At 34.8% G+C, this 26,965-nt stretch overlaps 4 protein-coding genes across 5 annotated transcripts; 2 read left to right on the forward strand and 2 right to left on the reverse strand.

The window, feature by feature from the left end:
* Positions 1-118: 118 nt before the first annotated feature.
* Positions 119-3,082, reverse strand: LOC124540173 (40S ribosomal protein S12). Its single transcript, XM_047117632.1, has 5 exons — positions 2,893-3,082; positions 2,206-2,340; positions 1,378-1,480; positions 544-645; positions 119-230 (listed from the first exon to the last, which is right to left on the reverse strand). Exons 1-5 carry the CDS (start codon positions 2,907-2,909, stop codon positions 168-170), a joined length of 420 nt encoding a protein of 139 aa, XP_046973588.1. The 5' UTR covers positions 2,910-3,082; the 3' UTR covers positions 119-167.
* Positions 3,083-3,271: 189 nt separating this feature from the next.
* LOC124540175 (tyrosine-protein phosphatase cdcA-like) lies at positions 3,272-13,220 on the forward strand. Of its 2 annotated transcripts, XM_047117635.1 has the most exons (16): positions 3,272-3,747; positions 3,821-3,996; positions 4,408-4,546; positions 4,626-4,755; positions 4,967-5,092; positions 5,545-5,597; positions 5,676-5,863; positions 6,464-6,539; positions 6,919-7,042; positions 7,121-7,207; positions 7,285-7,453; positions 7,724-7,897; positions 10,277-10,416; positions 11,711-11,778; positions 12,044-12,130; positions 13,079-13,220. In XM_047117635.1, the coding sequence occupies exons 1-16, from the start codon at positions 3,371-3,373 to the stop codon at positions 13,173-13,175; spliced, it is 2,211 nt and encodes a 736-aa protein (XP_046973591.1). In that variant the 5' UTR covers positions 3,272-3,370; the 3' UTR covers positions 13,176-13,220. The 2 variants fall into 2 exon arrangements, with proteins under 2 accessions (XP_046973591.1, XP_046973592.1); XM_047117636.1 differs by lacking the exons at positions 3,272-3,747; positions 3,821-3,996; positions 4,408-4,546 and having other exon boundaries at positions 4,624-4,755; positions 4,971-5,092.
* On the forward strand, positions 8,322-9,533 carry LOC124540176 (protein NDUFAF4 homolog). Its single transcript, XM_047117637.1, has one exon. It carries the CDS (start codon positions 8,486-8,488, stop codon positions 9,137-9,139), a length of 654 nt encoding a protein of 217 aa, XP_046973593.1. The 5' UTR covers positions 8,322-8,485; the 3' UTR covers positions 9,140-9,533.
* Positions 13,221-13,327: 107 nt separating the features above from the next.
* LOC124540025 (N6-adenosine-methyltransferase subunit METTL3) lies at positions 13,328-26,226 on the reverse strand. Its single transcript, XM_047117424.1, has 13 exons — positions 25,826-26,226; positions 25,329-25,521; positions 24,933-25,057; positions 24,700-24,791; positions 24,464-24,590; positions 20,383-20,542; positions 18,879-18,967; positions 17,661-17,756; positions 16,900-17,044; positions 15,952-16,099; positions 14,683-14,794; positions 14,016-14,082; positions 13,328-13,646 (listed from the first exon to the last, which is right to left on the reverse strand). The coding sequence occupies exons 1-13, from the start codon at positions 26,022-26,024 to the stop codon at positions 13,520-13,522; spliced, it is 1,680 nt and encodes a 559-aa protein (XP_046973380.1). The 5' UTR covers positions 26,025-26,226; the 3' UTR covers positions 13,328-13,519.
* Positions 26,227-26,965: the final 739 nt, after the last annotated feature.

Below are 26,965 nucleotides of genomic sequence, written 5' to 3' on the forward strand. Positions count from 1 at the left end.
AAAGTTTTTGATTTCTTATAATTTTTTATCTAATAAAGAATGTGCATTATTTTGTTGATTTAGTGTTCGAAGCTTACAATCGTGAAATACGATTATATTTATGAAATAAAACATTGTATAATTTTTTTGGCTTTTTATTGTTTATTTATAGACATTAGACCTAAGGATTAGCTTGAAGACTTCAAGTAGTCTTTGAGCACATCCAACGCTGGTGTCTCCTCACCGAAGTCCTGAAAACAAATGTACACATTTAATTTCTGTATAATAAAGTTTAATATTCATAAAGTCAAATATTTCATTATCTTCAGATCAGATACCTTATAATTTCATTCAGATAACTGGAATTGGAAAATGACCAATTGTGATCATACTAAGTAATTTTGTTTGTGCGATAGGAAGGTAGCCTGTGCAAATAACACGACACCATAGGGTCGCACGATATTATATTGCGCTGTAATTATTTGCACTTCCAACTATAAAGTTGCTAGTGTTCGTGCAAGCGCATTTTTCAACAGTTTTTGGTCGAATTATTTGTATACTCACTTTGATAACTACGCATGAGCATCCAACAATTTTCCTGGCCTTGCCGTCTTTGTCGATCTTGCATAAACCTGCCCATTCACCGAGTTTTTTGTTGTTGTCCACCTAAACAGAGTATTTATTTATAATTCTGATGTATAAGTATGTTTTAAAGTATACAATCTTCTAACTTAAAAATGTTAACATACAATAGAATGCAACAATTAAAAGTAAAAATGGATTTTATAAATACAAATAATAAAATCAACATTTAGATCAAGCCTTACAAAGATATCTCACATCATTATTCCCTCAACAAATTTTTAGTTATATATACATTTTCCCTAAGCATACATTACTTTATATAATTAAGTCCAAAACATATAAAAAAAAAACTTTAAACTATGATAAACTTATTGCCACTTCCATATAGGAAAAGGAAATAAAATAACTCATGATTACTAAAAGTAATACTACACTAAAAGTATGATAATCAGTATATTAATATTTCTAAATAAATGTTTGTTTGCTAGGAAAGTTGACTCACATGGTGTAAGTCACCATAGGGGCATACATTTCACTATTTGCTCCTTTGGCCTTCTCTGCTATTTGAACAGAGTGGCTCGTGCGGAGCAATATAAACTTTTAAACCTAAGATTAATATTGTAGAAGATTCACTTCACTATGAGATAAAATATAAAGAAGACAAAATCTTGATAGAAATATATATACTGATATAAAAACAACTGCCAAGCAGATTTAGTTAGGTATCTCATTTTCTCATAATTGATAAAACATTTGATAAAGACAAAAACATTTTCTGGAAGAGAATATTAGGAAAATGTATTGTTAACATACCTTCACAAGTGGGATTTGATGCTCATTGCAAAGAGCCTGCACTAATTTCTTGTATGCAGCTTCGTCGCAGTTTTCAGCCAATACACAGAGTACTGCTTGTCTCCTATTAAAATAGAACATTATTTTTAAAACATATCAAACTTGCAATAAATAATTCCATACTAATATTAATTAATGATGGATAATTTGCAGTATGGATAATAATTGATACTAATTAACAAAATGTGCTTTACACATGGGTGTAAAGCACATTGGGTCATCAAGATATATTAAATTTGAATGTGATATCTGAAAGTTTGATACAAAAATTTACTGTACAGATAAAAGATAAACTAAACAACAACATCTAAACAAAATTTTAATCTGTTTCTCGCAGGTACAATTGTAATCAAAACAAATACACCGATCCAAATTTAATTCTACAAGATTTTATAAAAACATGTCGCACACTTGGGAGGCCACAATCTTGCAGAAACAAGCACTGCGGTACTATGTGTATGCACTATTGTTGGCTATACAGTTAATCCGGCACTACATAGTTAGTGTCAGATATTTCCACTCAACATGTGACTAAAACAGCCACATGCTAAGCGAATGTTTAGTGAGGTCCATAGCCCAATTATGATTAACAAATATATTTGTAGTCAAATTTCGAAATTTATAATATAATAAATAACAAAAGGAGCTTAATGTAAATCTATTTAGGCTATCGGTAATAAACTAGTACCGCCCTCTTTTAACTAAGTGGTATGTTATGTCTATGTGTATACAGACAGTATGATTATAGTTTTGTAACCTTGAGGCATAATAAAGGAGTAATGATCTTACTTGTCAAGAGCTTTGGTAGCTTCATGGAGACCGTGGACGAGTCCGCCGTGGATGAGGGCTGTCTTAAGAACTTCCTGTAAAGCTGTGTTCACATCCATAGCCCCTCCGCTCAGGACGGGGTTGTTGGGGACCTCGCTGTAGAAAAAAAATAAAACATATAATACATTTGCCATAGAACGAAGAAATCTCCTAGCATAAGAATTTAAAGAGGTGTATCACCCAACCCGCATTACAGCAGCGTGGTGGAATAAGCTTCAATTTCTCAAAAGAATAAAAGGAGGCTCCTTTTAAAAAATATTTAATCACATTTTTAGTTTTCACTTATCTTGAATATCATCTTGAATATAAGTTTTAATGTGATGTTTCTCTTGAATGACTTAATTGTCATAATTGAAAGGGTTGTTAATAAAAGTAAGTTTACACATGATACTTATTACGCATAATATAAGTACTAAAGTTTTTTTTAACAATAAACCATATTAAAAACGAGTGTGGTTATTTCAACAATTAGAAACAAATAGCACGAGTTATGTTTTATAGGTTATGTTGACGATTTCTAAAATAATTATAAATTTAAATAAATGTGATTCTATAAACGTAAATGATGTTTAAATTTAACGAGATTGAATGCACGTGCTAATTAAATATAGTTACAGTCAAAATACAAGTAAACAAAACAATACTTACACATCGACATCGGCCATGGTTTAAAATGTGTAGTAAACCTGAAATATGGAATGAAATAAGTAGAATGACTTCGTAACATATTGGCACAATTTCAAAATACACTTAAGTTGAAAAGATCACAGAAATTATTACAGATTTCGCAAAACTTTCAACAAACTCTTTGACACTTTACCTTGCGCACCGGAAAAAGACTAGGGTTGCCATGTTTCTGTCTTACATTGACTTATGATAATATATTAGATGTTGCCATAAAATGTATTAAGTGATACTGGCAATACATAATGACTTAGATATTCATTAAAATTAAAAACTAAAACCGACAGTGTCATTTTAATTGCACGCTTAATTTTATATTTATTTAATTTTTTATTACGTGTATCTAATTGTCATAATTGTTTGATTGAAATATTGAAATGGATAACAAGGCCAAAACAAAATTTTATTTCATGATGTGAAAAATATTTTCACTCGGCGTAACATGACACGGAATTCAGATATCTTATTTGTTACTGAATATATAGAAAATGTTTTATATTTTGCTACAGTAAGACAAGGAAAAACCCTAAAAAGTACGAGTGATACACATTTTTTTTCAATTGATAATGAATTGGTATATGAAAACTATTATGGGGATTTTGGACCTTTAAACTTAGGATGTATATACAAGTACTGTAAAGCACTAGATGAAAAGTTAAAATTATATTTAAATAAACAATGTATTGTGCATTACACATCCGTCGATCCCAAGAAGAAGGCCAATGCTGCGTTTCTTTTAGGATGCTACGGAGTGTTAAATTTAGGCTTACAGCCGAAAGATGCTATAAAACCTTTATTGATCCATGGACAAACGTACAGGTGATAAAAATAAAAAAATAAATAATAATTCTTTTCAAACTATAATTTAAGAACATACCTTTAAAATTTTAAGACCATTTCAAGATGCATCGCAAGGTGAATCCTCATTTACAATCACGTTAATGGATTGTCTGCAAGGCTTAGCTAAAGCACGTGACTTAAGATTTTTTAACTTCCAAGACTTCAATTACGACGAGTATGAAAGATGGGATAGAGTTCATGGTGGTGATCTTAACTGGATAGTTCCTGGTAATTAAAATGTTCACTAAAATTTATTTATTACGTATAGTACGACAAAACTTAGATGTAGCATCGGTAAAATTCGTAAAACCGATCACATCCGAATTGAGTACGCTATCCCAGATTATCAATATTTATTTCTCATGTGAATATGATCTTTGCACAAACGTAATAACTTGTAATATCATATGACCTAATATATTCGTCAATTTGGCGCGTCTATTTACATACACTTGCTTTTTCTGACGCGTGAATCTATAACGACGAATAGCGTCGAATGGTGCGATAGGGAGCTATTTCTATTGGTTGTGTAAATCGGCAGTAATCGGTTTTATTTTCATTCCATTGCATTTTCCGATGCTACATCTAATTTGTGTCGTACTATATTTATGTATTATGAATTAAATTGTTTTATTTTAGGAAAATTTCTAGCATTTATTGGACCCGTGGAATACAGTGGATATTTTTATCATCCACCTGAAATTTACCTTAGTTATTTCCTTGAAAGCAATGTCAAAATAGTTGTGAGATTAAACAAGAAACTTTATGATGCTAAAGTGTAAGTTATCGTATAAATATTTGAGAAAATTAAAATCTAAATATGACTAATAATTTATTTAATATATTTTTATTAATAGTTTTACCGATGCCGGTATAGAACACTGCAATTTATTCTTCCCTGACGGATCGTGTCCACCGCAACATATATTGTTTAAATTTTTACAACTAAGCGAAGAAATAGAGGGAGCCATTGCTGTACATTGCAAGGTTATGAATTTAATAAAAATACATTCGGCTAGAAAAACCCTTAGAGATCATTTTTTAAAAGCTTATAAAGACTTATCCTAAAATACTTTTTGGTGCATGAGCTGATGACAAATACATTTTATAAAAAAAAAAAGTTTATAAGAGCATGGCTTAATTTTAGAGTCGAATATTTTGATATTAACTTATTAATTTGAATAAAGCTTTGATTCAGGCAGGTCTTGGTCGCACTGGTTCACTTATAGGATGTTACTTGATCAAACACTATCGCATGACGGCTCATGAGGCAATAGCGTGGATGCGAATATGCAGACCGGGGTCAGTTATTGGGCATCAACAGGTACAAGTGTAGCACTTTACTTATACTATACTATACTATACTAGCTGTCGCCCGCGGCTCTCCTCGCGTTTTAGGAGTTGGTTTTCACGTGTTAGGCAAGAAAAGTAGTCTATGGCTCTCCTTGGAGTTCTAATTGCTTCATACCAAATTTCATCAAATTCGATTCAGAGGTTTGGTAGTGAAAGAGCAACGGACAGACAGACAGTGTTTTTTTCACATTTATACTATCGGTGGAGAAGTATAAATAGAAACATAATTTGTTGTTTAATTTTTCTGACCCTTCAGTTTTTGACCTCCTGATTTGCAAATAGTAGTCGTAATCATGTACCATATTACATGAATACTCTGATGTGTAATTAGAGCTAAATCTCCGAATCCCTATTAAAAAGTCGATATTTAAAATTGCACTAAAATTATCTATCACATTTTAAAAGTATTTTTACAACGTCTAGAGATGGCTTGAGGACTTGGAAGCTTGGTTAATAAAACAAGGAAACTTGTACAGGTAATAATAAAACAATAAACAAATAATAAACCTCATCGAAAAGATTAAGCCAATTCAAATTTATAAAGTCTGTGGCAGGAGACGAGCATATCAAGACGTGGATAAGTTTCCAGTGCACGAATTTGGCATCTACTCCATCGCTGAGATAACTCGTAGATACAGGCCAGTTGTGTTGAGCAAATCACCATCACCACCCCCACCAATGCAGAGAATGACCCATTCCGAAATGTCCCCAGTACGTCCTCAAGCTTCCAGGATAAGAGAAGGTAACATATCAACGAGTCAAATGTTTTTTTTTTTAATTGTAGTTCAGACAGTGTTATTTTCATAATATTATGGTGATTTTGAAGTAACATTGTTTGAACGTGTCATTTTTGTGTAATGTACTGCCAACACCACGCGAAAACAGTGTTATTTTGAAACCATTTTCAATTATATTAAAATGGGGTGCTGTTAAAAAATTTAGAAAATTTTTCATTTACATTCAGATGATAATGAGAATTTCGAAGATGAAAAGTTCATTACGTCGTGTGATTTAACGGTTAAAAAGTCTGAACAAAATATGATAAAGATGAAAGGCTGTGTATTAAAAAGTAGTGTTTTAAGTGAACAATCATCTATTTACGATCGTGATTCGGAAGAAAATGTATCGATATGGAAAAAATACCTTTGCTGTAAGCCGTGTAAAAAAAGTTTCAATAACAGACTTTGGTGGTTGGCAGTGCGTTGTGCAAAAATAACGCCGAATAGGTGCAATTCAAATAAATGTTGTATTCTCATGAACCTGGTTAGTAAAAAAGCTCATTACGTTTGTAATGTACGTGTATATTGTTTACAACTAATAATATTATTTTTTATTGAGGCAGTTCCTAGTAAAACAACCGAAAAGAACTCGGCCGAATGCAACGAGAAGATGACTATCGAAAAGAATAAAAAAAGAGGGTATGTACTTTACGAAGCAGAAGTATGTCCCAAACGAAGTAATAGGTTATTCTACCATGTCTCAAATAGTACATCAAAATGTTGATTTTCCGAATAAAATCTAAAAATAAACAAGCAGAATACATTTAAATAATTGTATTTAATTAACATGACTTTTTTTTTAATGTTAAAAAAGAGTAACTACTGAGTTTCTTGCCGGTTCTTCTTGGTAGAATCTACTTTCCGAACCGGTGGTAGCTTCACTTAATTGTAAAATGACGATTCAAAAGTGCTTGTAAAAGCCTACTTGAATAAAGTTTATTTTGATTTTGAAGATACCATTTTGCTTTTAACTGATTACCCACATTAAATTAAGTACTTTTTTATTGTGTTATTCTAGAAATTCAAGCGACCGTAGTCGCACGGGATCGAGGACTGGAACTGGTGCTGGTGAACCTCGTAATACTAGATCATCTCGATGCAGTACTCCAAAATTACAAGGAAAATATACCGTTCAATCAAACGTATGATTAATACTCAAAGATATACAACACAGATGATAAAGAATGACAGTAAATGAATAAAAACAATTACATTTTCAGGATACTATTAAGAATGCTGAGGCTGCCACTCCCAACACGCTTCGTATATCCCCCGCTCCTATTGTACGAACTTATAGGGATGCCAGGGTAAAAATTAAATTAAATTTGTATTAATTAAATAGTGTGTCACGACTCCGCACATTAAGTATTCGTTTTTTTTTCAGAACATTTTAATGCGAAGTTCAGTGGCCAATGAGCCGAAAATGAAAGATTTGAAATCTTCTATATTAGTTAAACCACAATACAATTTTAGAGGATCGAATCTTTTCAGCGACCGCTTAATTAATAATGTTGCAACCATTCAAAAAAATATAACCTCAGGTTTTACTTCAGGTACAGATTTTATGTACATATGGATTAATTAATTACCATGCTAGGAACTTTTTAATTTCGAATAGTCGTATACAACAATTATTATTTTTATTAATATTGATAATGTAGCATTTTTAATTCTGATACTAATAATATCATAATTCAATTCAAAATATAATGAAATGGTCTTTAGTCTGAATATTAATGTCTTCTGTCTGATATACTATTTAATATTAATATTGGCTTAGTAGTTTCATGAGTGTATGTACAAAATGTTTTCATTTATAACAGTGCCTAAAGCACCAAATCAAACACAATACCGCCGACGTCTTGGTCGAAGTCCAAGCCCAGCACCAAGAGCAGTAATGGAACAGTCCCGTGCTACCAATACTCCTCCTCAATTAGGAATTTTCTCAGCTCGAAATTCAAAGCTTACAATACAGGAGGCACTGTCTAAGCTAAAATGTAAGTTAATGAAAGTATACCTATCCATTTAAAGCCTTTCATATTTTTACTAATATGCCTTTTTTAGCATCTTAATACTTTGGTTATTTTAGACGCAGTATATTACCTACATTGATACATACATTTTTAATTAGATGTACCATCGGGGTAAAAAAAGGTTCGTCAATTTAAGATCTATTTTCGTGTGCTCAGTATGAGTGATAATCTTACCGATCGAGAAAGACATATTGCGTCGCAATGACGTGATGTTTAGTTAAGGTACTATATAAGAGTTTAAGACTTGATAAAAGAAAGAATTTGAAAACTGATGAAGGTTTTCTTACTCGTACTCGACTGTACATTACCAAACTTTATCTTAACAAATTAATTTTAATATTTCGACTGGTAACTATTATTAAAAAGTTTACATGTCATTTAAGTTTTAACACTGACGCATGTCATTAGACGGAAAATTATTTCAAAAGTCAAGATCGCAATAATAACCTCGGATGATGTAAAATATGTTATTACTAGTGCAAACTTTCTTAGAACGATGTTTTCTGAATAAAAATACATAATATCCCAATAATACTGCTAACGCCACCTGAGATGGGTGCTTTAGTATCGAAGGCTTTGCGTCCTATTAAATCTTTCAATATAGAAAACCGGGCTCACCAGGTTATATCTAAAGAAAAGCCGGAAGTAGCGCCTCGATATCCTTCGACGGCTGATGAGTTAAAAAGGGTGCATGAAATCGATCCGGAACTCGATTCGAAACTCGATAAAAAAGATACCGAACTAGACGCTCGGCTCAAAGATGTTTATGTAACGTCATACGGCAAGCCTGAAGACGATGTCACCAAAGAGAAGCAACAGAAAGGCTTGGAGCGACCGCTGCCCCAAAACCGCGGTCTCGTTCCGGATTTCGACTTCGGATTGATGGAACCTGCGAAGATCCCATACGGCAAAACAACATTAAGGCACGCCATAGATTATATATCAGCTCACCAAGTGAACCCTGAAGAGGTCACAGCGGCGAAAATAGCTTACGAATATAAAATGAAAGAGGAAGATGTAGAAATTATTTTAAAGTATTTTAGAACATATGATGTTTATTTGCCAGAAACGAAGCAAGCCCCCGCTGTATTTGCTGGTCCGTCAGCATTGAAAAAACAGCTATACAAAGCAGATGTAAAGAAAATTGAAGGTAAAGGTAATGCAGAGGAAGATAAACCAGAACCGATTAAAAATGTATCAAATTAATTCAGTTGTAGCTAGATTGTTATGAATTACCTCAGTTGTTGTAATTTGTAAGATAATTATAATAAAGAATACTAGAGACCACTAACATAATTGTATTTTTAAATATATGATTTTTGACTCTGGCTATTAATTTAAAAATATTCTTTTTATTTATTACATCTTATACTTTTTTTGGTGCTATAAATGAAAATTTTTAAAATATTATCTGGCAATCAATGTATAGGTTTCCTATACAAATAACACAGATATTGATTGATGGCAAGGGAAGGAATTTGATCTAGTAAATGGGTTTTTTCGAAGGAATGTCTTAATTACATTGGGACGAGCAGTGTATGTATATAAATAATGTGATTTAGTTGTAGAAATAAATAAAGTTGTTTTGTTAGTAAATGAATTTTTTTTTTTTATATTTAAGCACCATAAACACATCCTATGCAATCCATTCATTCATTGAAATTTCTTAAAAGCAAATCGTGAAATTATCAAAATAACATAAGTGTGGAATGATTTCATTTTCTTTAATTAATACAGTTTTATTATTATCTAGTGATTAATTTGATAATCTTTTACCAGTCACGTTTTTAAAATTGCATTTATAGTACACATCGTGACGATTTACACCTCATGAACTGAGTCCTGAGGGTCTCCACACTCGCGTGCGAAGTCTTGCATCACGAATATAGAAACATTATTTCGGTTCAACAAGACGCGAACTTTTGCGAATGTGATGAATGAACTTGAATAACTAGCTTTAGATATGCTGATATGATTTTTTTTTAATTTGATTTACAACATGCACGGGCTCACAAATACCCGTGCCTATTTTTACATTTTACGTTTTGACATTTTGGCGTTTTATATTTTTATTTAACTTTAGTGGCCCACACTGACTTCAATATTTTTCATTTTAAAAGACCATATTTATAATTAATAATATATATAAGTAATTCTTTTAATTCTATTTACTGCAATCCAGCGGGCCATGCTCCTCGCTCGATCAGAGAGAGTACAGCGTCGGTGACACTATGTCGCGTTTATGTATAGATGTCTTGAGGCTGTGCTCTGGGATGGTCCTTTCTGAAGCATGATACGACATTTTAAACATTGGAAAGTTTCAAAGGCCAATGTTTGTGATAGTGTCAGTTCCTCGAGATGCATCTATCGGCGCTGCGTCGTTGGGAGCTCAGCGCGATGCTCCCGCTGGTCGTAAAGCGCCCTCAGTCCGCTCGGACGAGAGACCACTCGCTACTCAGGGTGACATGTTGAACAGCATAAAGGTACCTAATGCACATTTTAGAAGCACATATTTTTTTATTGATCTTCTGTAAGGACTATTTTTAAGATGGTTTTTAAAGTATGTTGTAGATTTACAGTGTGATGTTGCTGAGTTTATTATGGAATTTTCGATTAAGTTTATTACAAAAAAAATAAGTGGAATATAAATAATTAGCGCGTATCATAGATGTAGAACATACAATAACCAGTTAATCGTTTAAGGCTGTATGAAATATGAATGTAATCTATTGTTAGAATTTGTCAAATTAGTAAAAAAAGTTGTATATTGTAGGTATATGTGAATCTCAGTCTCTTTAACTAATAACTAGATTTATTATTATTGACGTCAGAAGGCTATGTATTAATTGGGTATGTGCTACAAGACTGTTAAAATAGGACCTGGTCTGCCTTGGGCACTGCTGCTAATAACAAGATATTTACTTCTTTGATATTAGTTCATGTTTACATCAGGAATAAGAAGAACCAACCAAGAATCAGAGACTCAGCCAATTAGAATTATAAACTGTACATCTTCAGAAATTAAAAAAATATTCAAAATTATTTTGTTTTAGAGAAAGTTGTGTTTATTCATAATTGTTTTCAGGGTCAATTTATTGTTACTACGTTTCGGGATGGCAGTCATCGGACGGTTGTATATAAATGTCCCACCTCTTCAAAAATAAGGCTCATTTTATCATTAAAAATGAAGACATTTTTATGATAATATACCCCTTATTTTTTAAAGGGCATATTTTGATATTATTATGTGCATGCCTTATGCAAAAGCCTTGCATACTAAGCGGGTCTGGCTTGAGGGCGGGAAGAGAAGCGACGTGAGATAATGAACATCTGGCTGACTTATTATTAGTTTGTTCAATATTTATGTTAAATAGTATCCATGACAATGATGTTGTAGTAAACAGATATGTTATTAACGCGCAAAAAGTGAAGACTAGAAAACGTCCCAATTGGGACGTTTGCCTTTAGTTGTTTTACGTAGTATTACGTTATAATAAATAATAATTATATACGTACTAATACGTTTTGCGTAATTAAAACATCTAGTTGTCCCTTTTACTTATTGTTTTTATCACGCTATCCTTTTCACTTTTAACGAAATGTAAAAATAAACTAAAATAAACGGTCCCCGGCGCGGCACACTTTTTTTCTGTTGTTTATTATGGATGTAACATATGTATCTGTTTATTAGAATATCATTGATCCATGAAAAATTGCATACATGTGCTATTATATTTACCTTATTATAATTTGCCTGTACTGTATTTTCTATTTTAGTTTCAAAGAAGATTGAGGGAAAGCTTAATGATCGAAAGACAGGGAAATAAATTGAATGATGTGAAAAGGTAATTTTTAATTCTTGTTGAACATAGAAATGTAACAGTTTAATAAAGTATAATTATATTAAGTATCTTTATTAGTTACAATCTTTCTTTGTTTCCTTTTTTTCAATAACATACGATCTTCTACCAAGTCCAATTAAAAAAATATACACATATTTTATCGAAATCGGTCCAACCGTTAAGGAGGATTTTCGCATTTACACGCATTTATATGTAAATCTAAAAGAAAAAAATTATTAACTTCATTGCAAGATTATTATGATTTCAGCCCGCCACCCAAGGAGAAGTCGTGTCGCTACGTAAACTCTAAGACCAATAATATTGGAGCGAAGACCGGTGCTAATCAAGAGCTTAGGTGCGTTTATTTACTGATGTGTCGTAAATATTGAACTGACATTCTCTTTTTTTATATACTATGGGTTGGCGGACGAGCATATGGGCCACCTGATGGTAATTAGTCACCATCACCCATAGACAATGACGCTGTAAGAAATATTAACTATTCCTTACATCGTCAATGTACCACCAACCTTGGGAACTAAAATGTTATGTCCCTTGCGCCTGTATTTATACTGGCTCACTCACCCTTCAAACCGGAACGCAACAATACTGAGTACTGTTATTTGGCGGTAGAATAACTGATGAGTGGGTGGTACCTACCCAGACGGGCTTGCACAAAGCCCTACCACCAAGTAAACATCACCCACTCACATTAAAGACTCTGATCCCAATGTAAGTAGCTAAAACACTTGTGATATGGAAAATCAGAAGTAATGGCGGTACCACAAACACACACATCCAAGACAACATAGATAACTAAAGAACTTTTTCTACATCGACTCGGGCGGGAATCTAGCCCTGGACCTCGTAGTGACGTACCCATGATAACCGGCGTACACACTTCGACCGCAGAGGTCGTCATCGTCATGTCATCAAATTTTTAAATTCACTAACTGAATGAGCTTAGATGGCCCAGTGGTTAGAACGCGTGCATCTTAACCGATGATTGCGGGTTCAAACCCAGGCAAGCACCGCTGTTTCATGTGCTTAATTTGTCTTTATAATTCATCTCGTGCTCTGCGGTGAAGAAAAACATCGTGAGGAAACCTGCATGTGTCTAATTTCATCGAAATTCTGCCACATGTGCATTCCATCAACCCGAAATTGGAACAGCGTGGTGGAATATTATGTTCGTCTCCTTAATGGAAGAGGAGGCCTTATCTCAGCAGTGGGAAATGTACAGGCTGTTACTTTACTTTACTAATTGAATACGATAACTTCCTACAAATACTTTTATTTCCAGAGAAAAGACTTTATCAAATATGCCGAGAGCATTTCCCTCCAACCCTCGTCCGAGTTCACCCAAAGGCAGGAGGTCTCCACAGCCTGCGTTTTACTAACTTATTTCGAAATATTCAACTAAATAACTTTTGTTGTATTGTGAAATTACGTGTATGTATAGAGTCTGATGTTTTATACAAATGTATTTATTTTTGATTTGTCGTATTTGTATTTTTTTTAATCGAAATAAAAATATTATAATTTCAAAAATAAAATTTATTTACACGTTTAAAAATCTTACATCTAACACAATATGTGCTTAAAATTATTTGTTATTTATATAACAATGATAAAATTTCAACTGTTATGATCTTGTCCACTTCCACAGACAATGAGTAGAACCGTTTACACTCTTGCACTTTTTCACATTTTAACATTCCAAATTTAAAATGTGATTTATTGTCTATGGCAGCCCCGGGTCGGGGGTGGGCGGTGCCATGCAGTTGCCATCGGGATATCTCTTCTTGAAAGCCGCTATCAGTTCTGGATCAACGAGTCTCACCCCGTCTACTTGGTTTCCTAGGGTTATCCTGAAAATGAAAAAAGCCCAGACATATTAGCCCGCCATTTAACATATGGAACTTTCTCATTTTTGATAGTTAAAAGTAGGAAATTGGTGCTTCAGTTTTTATTTTGAAAATATACCTATTTGAGCATGTTATAAATTTATCACCAAAAATGGGTGTGTGCTATTTAACCGTTTTTCCAATTATTTGTTTTAAATATGGAAATCATTGTTTTGACTTTTTACTTTGATGAGCAAACCCTCGTCGAACTAGCGTTTTTGAAAATAATCCTTTAAGGAAGTATATATGATGTGCTAGCGTTTTTGAAAATAGGGGGTTATTTTAAGGAAGTATATATATTTTGTTGTAATGTAAAACATATTTACTATTTACCAATTTGGTTGTACGTTGTGTGGTCGCCCGAACAGCTCAATTTTTCGCGTGCCCGGACTCAGTCTCTCTGAAAACAAAACAAAATTAAATAGAAAACGGGAGAGGAAAAAAATAATTAAAAAAGGACCGAAAGCATTGTTGGGATGAAGTTAAACGCTATAATAGGCTATTTGACAATGCGAAAAATAAATTGTGAATTATTGTAATCACTGTATATTATGAGTTTAAAAATAGTTATTTACTAACGAAAGTTGAAAATAATACTTAATTTATTCAAAAATCAATAAATAAAAATAAAAAGCATTTTTTCAAACGTTTGTCACGTGACACAAAACGCCCCGGATTAGTAAACCTTGCTTTTCTACTATATGTACCACAGATTAAAATACAGCAAAGTGACGTCACCGACCCCTTTGGAGCGCCATATTATCCAAATAGCATTTTCGAGCGTTATTTAAATATGGAATTTTTAATATGATATTTTTCGGAAAATGTACTAGAAATAAAAAAAAAAACCACTTTTACTGGGTTCCTTAACCTCTACAAAATAATATAAAATGGATTTTAAAAACCAGTCAAATAGCCTATTATATTATGTATGACGCCATATAAAGGAACATAGTTATTATAAAAAAAAACTAGATGAGCAGTCTTAATGAATAGTTACCAATGATGCCGTATATCTCGTCGGGCTTGTGTGACGTGGCGCGCACCTCCGCTACGATGACGTCACAGTCTAGGCCCCGGTTCAAATTATCCGGGTTACCTTTCATACCGACCTGGAATTGATTTGTAAATAAGATCTCTATCATTCCCACTGCTGGGCAAAGGCCTCGCTCCCTTTGATTAGAAGGTTTGGAGCATATTTCACTACTCGAATACGGTTTTGTGGATTCACACGTGGAATAATTTCGTTGAAATTAGACACATAAATCGTGTGTCTTATTTCAACAAAATTATTCCTCACAATGTTTTTCTTCTCCACTGAACACGAGATGAATTATAAACAAAATTAGTGGTGTTCCCCTGGATTTGAACCCACAAATGATTGTGGGTTCAAATCCAGAACATAGTACATCATAACCGATGACGGTTATGATGTACTATGTTCTATCCACTGGTCCATCTCGGCTCTCTCAATATATGACGTAACGCGCTAATCGTAAGAGCTAGCGCACCGGTGATTTTTGTCACGGTGACTTTAAAGTGTATGTCATTGTCACGTCACGTTTCCAAAGTGGAGTGCGCTGATTAATAGAGACAGTGACAAAACATTTTCGAAATCGAAGTGGCAAATGATGCCACTATGGATTTCGAAGAGACGGTCGTTCTCTGTGAACTCGGAAGAAAAAGAAAGCGAAGAGAATACTGGCTACTAATTTCTTCCCACGCTTTAATTTTCACTTGAATATCTGATTACTCTTTCAATTTTTTATCATTAACAGCTCGTCTCTTTTCCACTTCTTCTATTAGAACATCATTGTCAGTATCGTCTTCACGAATGTTTACGTTTTGAATAGACGGTGACGCCATTTTGCGCGCGCAGTCAAAGTCGGCAGTCAAAAGCGAAAGACTGACGACGGCAGTGACAAATTTGTCACTAGTGCGCGCATTGCTATGAAAAAACGTAAATGTTAAATTTTAAGTTGTAAATGTAAATCGGTTGTCTGTCGGTCGAGTCTGTTTGTATACCGATACAAACTACATACTGATTAACTCTCTATGTATTGAAATATTCTTGTAAATGTGCGCGCATTGCTATGAAAAAACGTAAAGATTGTCAATTGTCACGTCTTAACTTGCGCGCAACTCCATACATATCCACGGACATGACAAGAGTGACGAAACAGTCACCGTGACAAAAATCACCAGTGCGCGCTAGTTCTAAGGGTGAAATTCAGAATGTCGTTTATTTAGACACATTCAAGTGACCAACCAGACAATGCTCCTTGCCGTGATTCAGCCAATGGCCGGTCCGGCCTGTGCGTATGATGCGCTGCAATTGGTTCGTTTTCACCCAGATCAGTTCGTCCACTCGCTCGTATCCCCACAACTTGAGGCACTCTCGACCCAGTTCCATCGCCCTGTAACATTTATTCATAGTAGCGGCACGCTATGATGGCCGTTTTGACGTTTGAACGCTCATGAAGTTTCGTATTTAATAAATAATTACATCAAAGGGGCAAATTGTTTTTCTTTATTGTCAATAGTGACGTGCAGTTAGTCATAAAATTTATCGAATGTGATTTCTAAACTACAAATATTAGGGTAAATAGAACTATTAAATTAATAAAGGACGATTATGAAATAAATGTGAATGACGATAGCAGTAATTTTTGATTAAAAAATTATAAATAAATAAATATGAGACAACATCACATACAATACTCTAATCCCAATGTAAGTAGCTAAAGCACTTGTGTTATGGAAAATCAGAAGTAACGACGGTACCACAAACGCCCAGACCCGAGACGACATAGAAAACTAATGATAAGCTACATCGACTCAGCCAGGAATCGAACCCGGGACCTCGGAGTGGCGTACCCATGAAAACCGGTGTACACCACTCGACCACGGAGGTCGTCGAATAATATAATACTTTTAAGTCTTCACGCTACTTGAGTTTAAGTTTTGAGTTTTGCCAGTAAAGGATATAGTAGTAGTAGCTTTTACTGACGTTCTGTATAATCTATACAAAAATAGCCTTAGAAATTTTACGTATAAAAGCAAAAGATTTTGTTATTCTCTTAAACCTTGATTAGCTACATTTAAATACTTGAGTTGTGTGTTTGTGAGTTGAGTTTATTATTCCCTAAAGGAACATGAATTTAACTTATAAATATAATTTGCAAAGAGTTTTCATAAATAGTCCTTCAAATAATACCTGCCCGTAACCCAAAGGAATATTAGGCCGCTGTCCTGCAACTGTGGCACTCCTAAGCATCTCATTTCATCATCAGACATCGTACCATATGGGAGTTCCATGTGGATGTCCCAGGGTGGATCCGCCATTATCACTGCGAATTTACCTGCGGGAACAGTTACAGTACATATTACATGTCACCGTATAATTGTAAATACAGTTAGATTATAATCTATCTCACGAGATTGTGAACTAAATCATCAACAATAAAACATACTGTTAGGGTTATTTTTTTTTACACATTGCATAACTATAATTTAATAAAATAATTTAGTTAATAATATGTCGATTGACAATTTTTAGAATATGTTGTAATGTAATATTTTTATTTTTCACGATTAATACTGGCCGATTGTCTGATACTGGCCGGTAAGAAAGAGAATGTCAAGAAATCGAATGCGGCGGCAATGTTTGGTGATTTTTATTATTAATTTGGAAATAATGAGAATGATGGGCTAAATTTAGATATAAAATACGGGATGTATTGTAAAACACGGATTAGTGGATAAAATGAATGTGAAAATAGTGTTAATAAATGAAATCTGGAATAATATTGTTGTTTAACTCGTGACTATCCTTAAGAATACACAATATCGAATCATATTTTCAATATTTCGAATAAGTAAGATCAGTTTTAATCACCAAGCCACTGAAATCAATTTTGTTCATGCCAATTTTATCACATTTTTGTATATATCTATTTCTTTTTATAAATGTCTTACCTAAAAAAGTCATGTCGAGATACCGTAGATCACACTGTATCCACTGAGGGGGGGTGAGCGTCAGTACTCCGTCTGGTTTTGGTACTATGTTTGTACCTGAAATATACAAAAGAAAATCCATATATGATATAACAAAATATTAAATCTATTCTTACAAGAACTACCCTCGGAATCACATAAATACGACAGAGCGCTTAGTAACGGGTTTAATGTTCGGTTGTCTGTCGGTCGAGTCTGTTTGTATACCGATACAAACAGACTCGACCGACAGACAACTGGTGGTTTTTACTGTTCTTACATACGTACATACTAATTAACTCTCTATGTATTGAAATATTCTTGTAAATGATTAAAGTTATGTAGTCATGGTAATTGTGTTCAATTATAAATAAATAAAGTGGTGGTAGGGCTTTGTGCAAGCCCGTCTGGGTAGGTACCACCCACTCATCAGTTATTCTACCGCCAAATAACAGTACTCAGTATTGTTGTGTTCCGGTTTGAAGGGTGAGTGAGCCAGTGTAACTGCAGGCACAAGGGACATAACAACTTAGTTCCCAAGGTTGATGGCACATTGACGATGTAAAAAATAGTTAATATTTCTTACAGCGTCATTGTCTATGGGTGATGGTAACCACTTACCATCAGGTTGCCCATCTGCTCGTCCACCAACCTATACCATAAAAAAAAACTATACCATAGAAAATAAAGGTTAGTCATTTGTGTTATATATTTTTTATTATAATTAATCATAGGGTTTGTTAGACTATAATAAAGAGATATCAAAATATTATCTATGTATGTGTTGAAGCGTATAAAAACTGCATCACAATTGTTTTCTTTTGTTGTAAGTCAGCCATATTTATTAACTCCAGTTTGTATTTAGTTATAATTATTTTTTACTCAGTATTGAAGCTTGCTTATTTATTGTAAAAAAATTACCTATTTGTAAATCCATATTAATATTATATATATGAAAGTAACTCTGTCTGTCGTGTCTCTGTATGTCGTTCTTTCACGACCAAACCGCTGAACCGAATTTAATGAAATTTGGTATGAAGCAAATTTGATCTCCAAGACAGGACATTGGCTACTTTATTTGCCTAGCACATGTCAAGCAACACCCAAAAACGCGAGCGAAGCCGCGGGAGACTACTAGTAATGATTATAAATAATGATTAAAGTATACATTAAAGTTTCAACATATTATTTTGAACCTACCGTTATGACTAGCCTTAGCGGCGGGTTCCGAAGCCGCCTTGCTTGCGTTCACGTTCGGGTCAGCGTTATCAACTTCATAGTGAACATATCTGTAAAAACACATTTATTACAGATATTTGTAGGGTATGTTAGCATATTTATTTTAATATGATCATATTTTACTGTTTTAATGTACTAAAGTATTATCAGCATAAATAATTCGATTTAAATAGTTGTTACAATTTACGTTGATTGTAAACATCCGGTTTTGACTAAACTAAATTGTTTTTAAAATAAATCAAAACCGGATGTTGCTACAGTCGGAGGAGGGGCGTGTAAACATTAAATACCAGGTGTGAGCCTAGAAAAGGTCATTCTTACTTTAATCGTCGAATTAGAAGGATCGAGAAAAATAATCAATCTGGTATCAGTTCTGGTTGTGAATCACGTCAGGAGAGATAAAGTATTGATTGTGAGGAGAGTTTTTGTATTATTCCAACAGGTATAATCATCTGTGTGTGTGTGTGTGTGTGTGTGTGTGTGTGTGTGTGTGTGTGTGTGTGTGTGTGTGCGTGCGTGCGTGCGTGCGTGCGTGCGTGCGTGCGTGCGTGCGTGCGTGCGTGCGTGTGTGTGTGTGTGTGTGTGTGTGTAAGCTAAGTACTGTCTTTTTTTCATTCTTTCAATGGACCAAATCGACACCATAAATTTATACTACGCTAACTCGAGAGTGCGCACACACCCCGCTATTATAGTTAGCGTAAATCGATTGATTTCAAAAATTCCCTTTAGTGAGTGTTTTACAAATTTTGTATATTTCTTCACGATTTTTTAAAACTAACAAAATAAGCAACTTGGTATAAAATAACGATTTTCACTAATTCGAGTTAGCGTAGTGTAATTTTTTTGTTTCCAAAAAATAGTGAATTGAACAGCTGATTTTATTTAGTGCTGATATCAGTGTAATCTAATATGCCCTTTGCAGCTGTAGGAGTTGTTCAAGTGTTACCTAACGGACTTTAGGGGCGAGGGTATCTCTTAAAACTTTACGATGCATTACAGGGGCGGGACTTTCTTACAATACGTTATGTAACATTGTTTTTTTTTAAATAAAAAAATAGGGAACGAATTAGCATTTACAATACAGAAAATTATAACATAGCGTTACAAGGTGGGGAAGTCGAGATGGGCCAGTAGTTAGAATGCGTACATCTTAACCGATGATTGCGGGTTCAAACCCAGGCAAGCACCGCTGATTCAATTGCTTAATTTATCTTAATTCATCTCGTGCTCAGCGTTGAAGGAAAACATCGTGAGGAAACCGGCATGTGACAAATTTCATAGAAATTCTGCCACATGTGTATTCCACTAACCCGCCTTGGAACAGCGTGGTGGAATATATTCCAAACCTTCTCTTCAAAGGGAGACGAGGCCTTTAGCCCAGCAGTGGGAATTTACAGGCTGTTGTTGTTGTTGTTGTTACAAGGTGGGGAATCAAGAATCTTCAAAAATGGTGTATGGTCCTCACTTGCAGCTGTCCATGTGGAAGCAGGTGTTGAGGAAGGAGCAGTCGCCGAGCGTCTCGTCCGTGTGGCCCTGGATGATCTTCTTGAAGTGCAGCTTCCGGCAGCCCACCTCGCCGCACTCGCCGCGCGTGCCGTGCGGGCAGAACTCCATCACCTGCGCGCCTGCAACACGCACACACACATTATATACACATAGACGACCTCCGTGGTCGAGTGTTGTGTACACTGGCCGAAACACACACACACACACACACACACACACACACACACACACACACACACACACACACATTATATACACATAGACGACCTCCGTGGTCGAGTGTTGTGTACACTGGCCGAAACACACACACACACACACACACACACACACACACTCACACACACACACACACACTCACACACACACACACACACACACACACACACACACACACACACACACTCACACACACACACACTCACACACACACATTATATACACATAGACGACCTCCGTGGTCGAGTGTTGTGTACACTGGCCAAAACACACACACACACACATTATATATAGGCGACCTCCGTGGTCGAGTGTTGTGTACACTGGCCGAAACACACACACACATTATATATAGGCGACCTCCGTGGTCGAGTGTTGTGTACACTGGCCGAAACACACACACACACACATTATACATATAGACGACCTCCGTGGTCGAGTGTTGTGTACACTGGCCGAAACACACACACACACACACACACACACACACACACACACACACTCACACACACACACACACACACTCACACACACACACACACACACTCACACACACACACACACATTATACAGGGTTACAGGTTAAGTCGACCGAAATCCTTTAAGAGAGGATAGATTCTATCATTCCTAACCGATTTGACTATGGAACCCCATATCCTAAACCTAACCCTTCTCAAGTTATTGGCCTTTGAATTTATTTTATAAAAATGACAGATTTTTTGACGATTGCCCCTTTATTTTTGTTTTGTGTCCCAATTTTGTATTCTTTTTGCTATTTTTGAGTAGAAGATTAGTTGCTTTATTATTTTAAGCTACAAAACTGCCAGTAACTATACCAAATGAGTCGTAGTAGACAGTCAATTGTTAAAAAAAATTATTACAATTAAAAAATTTATTTTTTATTTCTAAGATATCTTTAAAAAAGTCTATGACAGATGTACTGCAGATATGCTAAAAAATATCTACGGCTCTTCAGCTTTCCGATAAGGTATAATAACATAGGGTATTATTAGAATCCTTGGAAAAAATCTTTAAACAAAGACGCCCGAGTAACAAACGTTAAGCTGCTCGCAGCGCCTGTTGTCCTGCAATGAGTGCGAGCGGGACATTTTTCAATGTAAATAGGTACGAGAGGCATAGGTAAAAACTATTTTGTTGTTATTATGTGTGCTTTTTGATAATTTCTTAATTCCTTATTCAGTCTGCTTACGCGATTCGTCCGTGGTAGATGCGATACATAGTGCTCTTGGTTTTTTACTCGATTTGGCTTGTTTTCTGGACTGTTTCTTCCTATTCGTGACTGTGCTTGTTAACTTGTGTGTTATGATAATTAGTTATCCCGTCTTGGTCGAATTTTGACTCATCAGTCCACAAGATTCTTCTAAATAACAACGGATCGTCTAAATCTGCGTTGAGCATAAATCTACAGAAGTCTAGTCTCCTCGCAGGATCTCCTTCTTCGATAATATGTACTGGCGTGAAGTGGTAGGGGTAGAGACCAGCAGTATGCACTGTAAACCACATTTTCCACTGTGAGAGTCCAAGTCCTCGAGCAACAACATTAGTTGACGTAGTGGGATCCTGTCGAAATCGTCGAATTATCTCATTATCCTGCTCTTCGTCGTCGTCATGAATTCGTGGTCTGCCTACGTCTGTTCGTCGTCTTGAAACAGAGCCAGTCTCTCTAATTTGCCGATAAACTCCGTCAAAGACACTAATATCCGGTATACGGCGGCCAGGATAACGTACTATGTATTCTTCACGTGGTCGTGAAGATACACAGTTGCAGTACCCATAACAAATCAGAATATCAGCATATTCTTAATTTGTAAAAGTCGTCATTTTTAACAGTTCCAAATCAGAAATACAAATCAAGGTCCAGTTAACAAGCACAGTCACGAATAGGAAGAAACAGTCCAGAAAACAAGCCAAATCGAGTAAAAAACCAAGAGCACTATGTATCGCATCTACCACGGACGAATCGCGTAAGCAGACTGAATAAGGAATTAAGAAATTATCAAAAAGCACACATAATAACAACAAAATAGTTTTTACCTATGCCTCTCGTACCTATTTACATTGAAAAATGTCCCGCTCGCACTCATTGCAGGACAACAGGCGCTGCGAGCAGCTTAACGTTTGTTACTCGGGCGTCTTTGTTTAAAGATTTTTTCCAAGGATTCTAATAATACCCTATGTTATTATACCTTATCGGAAAGCTGAAGAGCCGTAGATATTTTTTAGCATATCTGCAGTACATTTGTCATAGACTTTTTTAAAGATATCTTAGAAATAAAAAATAAATTTTTTAATTGTAATAATTTTTTTTAACAATTGACTGTCTACTACGACTCATTTGGTATAGTTACTGGCAGTTTTGTAGCTTAAAATAATAAAGCAACTAATCTTCTACTCAAAAATAGCAAAAAGAATACAAAATTGGGACACAAAACAAAAATAAAGGGGCAATCGTCAAAAAATCTGTCATTTTTATAAAATAAATTCAAAGGCCAATAACTTGAGAAGGGTTAGGTTTAGGATATGGGGTTCCATAGTCAAATCGGTTAGGAATGATGGAATCTATCCTCTCTTAAAGGATTTCGGTCGACTTAACCTGTAACCCTGTATACACATAGACGACCTCCGTGGTCGAGTGTTGTGTACACTGGCCAAAACACACACACACACACATTATATATAGGCGACCTCCGTGGTCGAGTGTTGTGTACACTGGCCGAAACACACACACACATTATATATAGGCGACCTCCGTGGTCGAGTGTTGTGTACACTGGCCGAAACACACACACACATTATATATAGGCGACCTCCGTGGTCGAGTGTTGTGTACACTGGCCGAAACACACACACACACACATTATACATATAGACGACCTCCGTGGTCGAGTGTTGTTTACACTGGCCGAAACACACACACACACATATTATATACATATAGACGACCTCCGTGGTCGAGTGTTGTTTACACTGGCCGAAACACACACACACACATATTATATACATATAGACGACCTCTGTGGTCGAGTGTTGTGTACATTGGCCGAAACACACACACACATATATTATATACATATAGACGACCTCTGTGGTCGAGTGTTGTGTACACTGGCCGAAACACACACACACACACATTATATACACATAGACGACCTCCGTTGTCGAGTGTTGTGTACACTGGCCGAAACACACACACACACACATATTATATACATATAGACGACCTCTGTGGTCGAGTATTGTGTACACTGGCCGAAACACACACACACACACACACACATTATATACATATAGACGACCTCCGTGGTCGAGTGTTGTGTACACTGGCCGAAACACACACACACACATATTATATACATATAGACGACCTCTGTGGTCGAGTGTTGTGTACACTGGCCGAAACACACACACACACACATTATATACATATAGACGACCTCCGTGGTCGAGTGTTGTGTATACTGGTCGAGTCGATGTAGATTATCATTAGTTTTCTATGTTGTCTTGTGTCTGGGTGTTTGTGGTGCCGTCGTTACTTCTGATTCTCCATAACACAAGTACTAGCTACTTACATTGGGATCAGAGTAATGTATGTGATATTGTCCAATATTTATTTATTTATATTGTTAGAAGAATGTAAACAATGCCTAAATTTTTTAACAGTTCTTTTATTTTTTATGTCCGTTGCACTTTTTTCAATAAGCCACTTAAATTGTTATACTCTAAATCATATTATTTGTAAATAAAACTTCGTAGCCCATCATTTCACGTTGAAAACAATAAAAAACCGAGATATAATTTCTCACCTCCCTGACTTTTGAACTTGTCTGCGAGAGATTTCTCCTTAGCCGTGGGCTTGCTGAGCAGATCCATAATTTCTTCGCCCACTCTTTTGACGGCTTTCTCTCGACTCGACGGCATTGCCAACAGAGACTGAATTGAGAGAAAAATATACAATAATAATGTAAACACGGCTTAAGTATTATAATAAAAATTTAAAAGTAAAAGTAACAAGTAACTACAATAAAGTAAAAATATATACCATTATGTCTGTATCGTTTTTTCCTGTTTTTTTCTCATCTGTGGTTGATTTCGAAACTTTTGGATTTGGACCTTCTTCTGTAGTGCTGTCACCTGAAAAAAAAAAATCATTATCTGTCAAAAATTAAAAACCACAGATAAAGATTACATATTTTATAACATTTCTTTATTTTTTATGGTGGTGTACAATAAAATTTTTTGTATTCATATTTATTTATAAAATAAGTTAAATACCTTTTCTCTTAGCTGTGGAAGATTGTTCCTCCATCAGAGCAGCCAATACTGCGGCCAATCTCACAGACTCAGCGCTCACTACTTCAATACTAGCATCAGTTGTGCTTTCAGTTCTTTCCTTTATTCTGAATAAAATATAAAAATATAGAAATATCATTAATAAGCACTGCAATTATGGTAGGATTACAAAGTTTTTTATTTTTAAAGATTAGGAAAGGTATTGCTTTGTTTTAAAGTTCCATTATTTTTTTTATTTAAATGCTTTAAAAACAAAATTAAGTTATGTTTAAGTAAACTTTATACATATAAAGATATTGAATATTATGTAAATGTGTATTAAAACATAATAAAAAGCATTTTGTATACATTAATGATTATTATCAATGGTAAACTCACGTAATAAGCTTTTGCGTCGCAAATTTCTGCAGTAAACTCGCCACAATACCAGTGTCAACATCCCCAAGTCCCGGCAATAGGGCACTCGCAGTTGCAGGTAGTTGAAGCTGCATATCACATAAAACTTGCAACAGACGCACCTCCAATGAAGCTGACGGCACTACGGGCTTCGGTTTATCTGCTTGTGTCGGAGCTGTAAACCAATTGCATTTTAACAATACATAAAATGCATCTACATTTGTTAAGCTGGAATTGCTTATGATTGAGTGAAAGAGGAAAGATTATTAATTATACATTCCTTTTTCTAGTTTTTCTACTTGTATCAAAAGAATTTTGGTATACAGGATACATTTTTATGAAATGAATTTTAGTTTGTTCAAAGATTATGTTAAGAATAATAGTTTTATATGAACTACATACAGGATATAATATACGTTTTATCAGAAGTATTCAACGACCTAAGTGATTGTAAATAAAATAAATACAAATACAATTACTTTCAGTTTTCCCAGGTGCCGGGCTCCCGGTCGATCTATCTTTTGAGCTGCTAGTTGCAACTTGCGAACTATCATTTTTATCGCTGGGTAAGGTAGCGCCTAGAATATTCTGTCTTTCTTTCTTCCTCTTTTCCAATTTCTCTCTCAGACTATTCCTCTTGCTTTTGACGGCTTGAATCTCTTCCCATGCGTCCGACATGGTTTGTTTTCAAACAGACCGGTTATGCTTTAAGTTTGATTATGATAGTATACAAAGTTAACGGACCAGTATTTCATTTCAAGTGCCGCTTACGAAAGGTCCATTGTGCATACATTTTAATACATTTGCAAGAACGTAAATAATTATCAAAATAAAAAAAAAACACCGCAACAGTATATTTTTCGCTTGGAAGAAATGTCAATTAAATCCGTCAGAACCTAAATGTCAATTTGCTTAGTGTCGCCAGTATTATGCATCCTTACCTCTAACAGTTACATCTAACACGGCTGTAGAAAAATAATAATAGGAAAGATGCAATATTTTTAGTTTTGTGTTTATTTTAAAGAGCTCCATATAGGAAAGACCACAAGTATATTAAAAATAAAAAAAAAATAATTTACAGCAAAAAATGTGGCTTCGAAATATCAATTTAAATATTTTCGCGAACAGATCCATCCAGATCGTACTTGTCCCTTACTGGCTTTCATACTTATGCACTTTTTCTAGACCTTTGGATACTTTTTGGAAAAATTTAAACGGACTATCGATACTCAAAAAAAAGCTTTATTGACGTATGTTTAGTGCCAATGTGTTCATTTACTTCAACAAAGTTTTCAAATGATTTTTGACTGAACTTTCTGAACACAAAACTGAGATAAAAGTGGTTTTAAGCTGATAAAAGGAATCTGGGGTTTGCTTTGATCAACCTAACCTTTTTAATTCAAAAAACGCAATTAATTTTTGTGTAAATGTTCACTTTTTACAACTATAACCTCAAATAGTAGTAGTAGTCATAACAGGAGTGACGTCACTGAACATTAATCGGTGTTTTGAAATACGTTCCTTTTCACGTTACATTAATTTGTAATTATTGTTAAAATACAAAATTATATCAAATATAAACCTTGCAGTATACCTTGCATATAACCTTTACAAAATTA

Source organism: Vanessa cardui, chromosome 24 (genome assembly GCF_905220365.1).
Source record: "Vanessa cardui chromosome 24, ilVanCard2.1, whole genome shotgun sequence".
Lineage (NCBI taxonomy): Eukaryota > Metazoa > Arthropoda > Insecta > Lepidoptera > Nymphalidae > Vanessa > Vanessa cardui.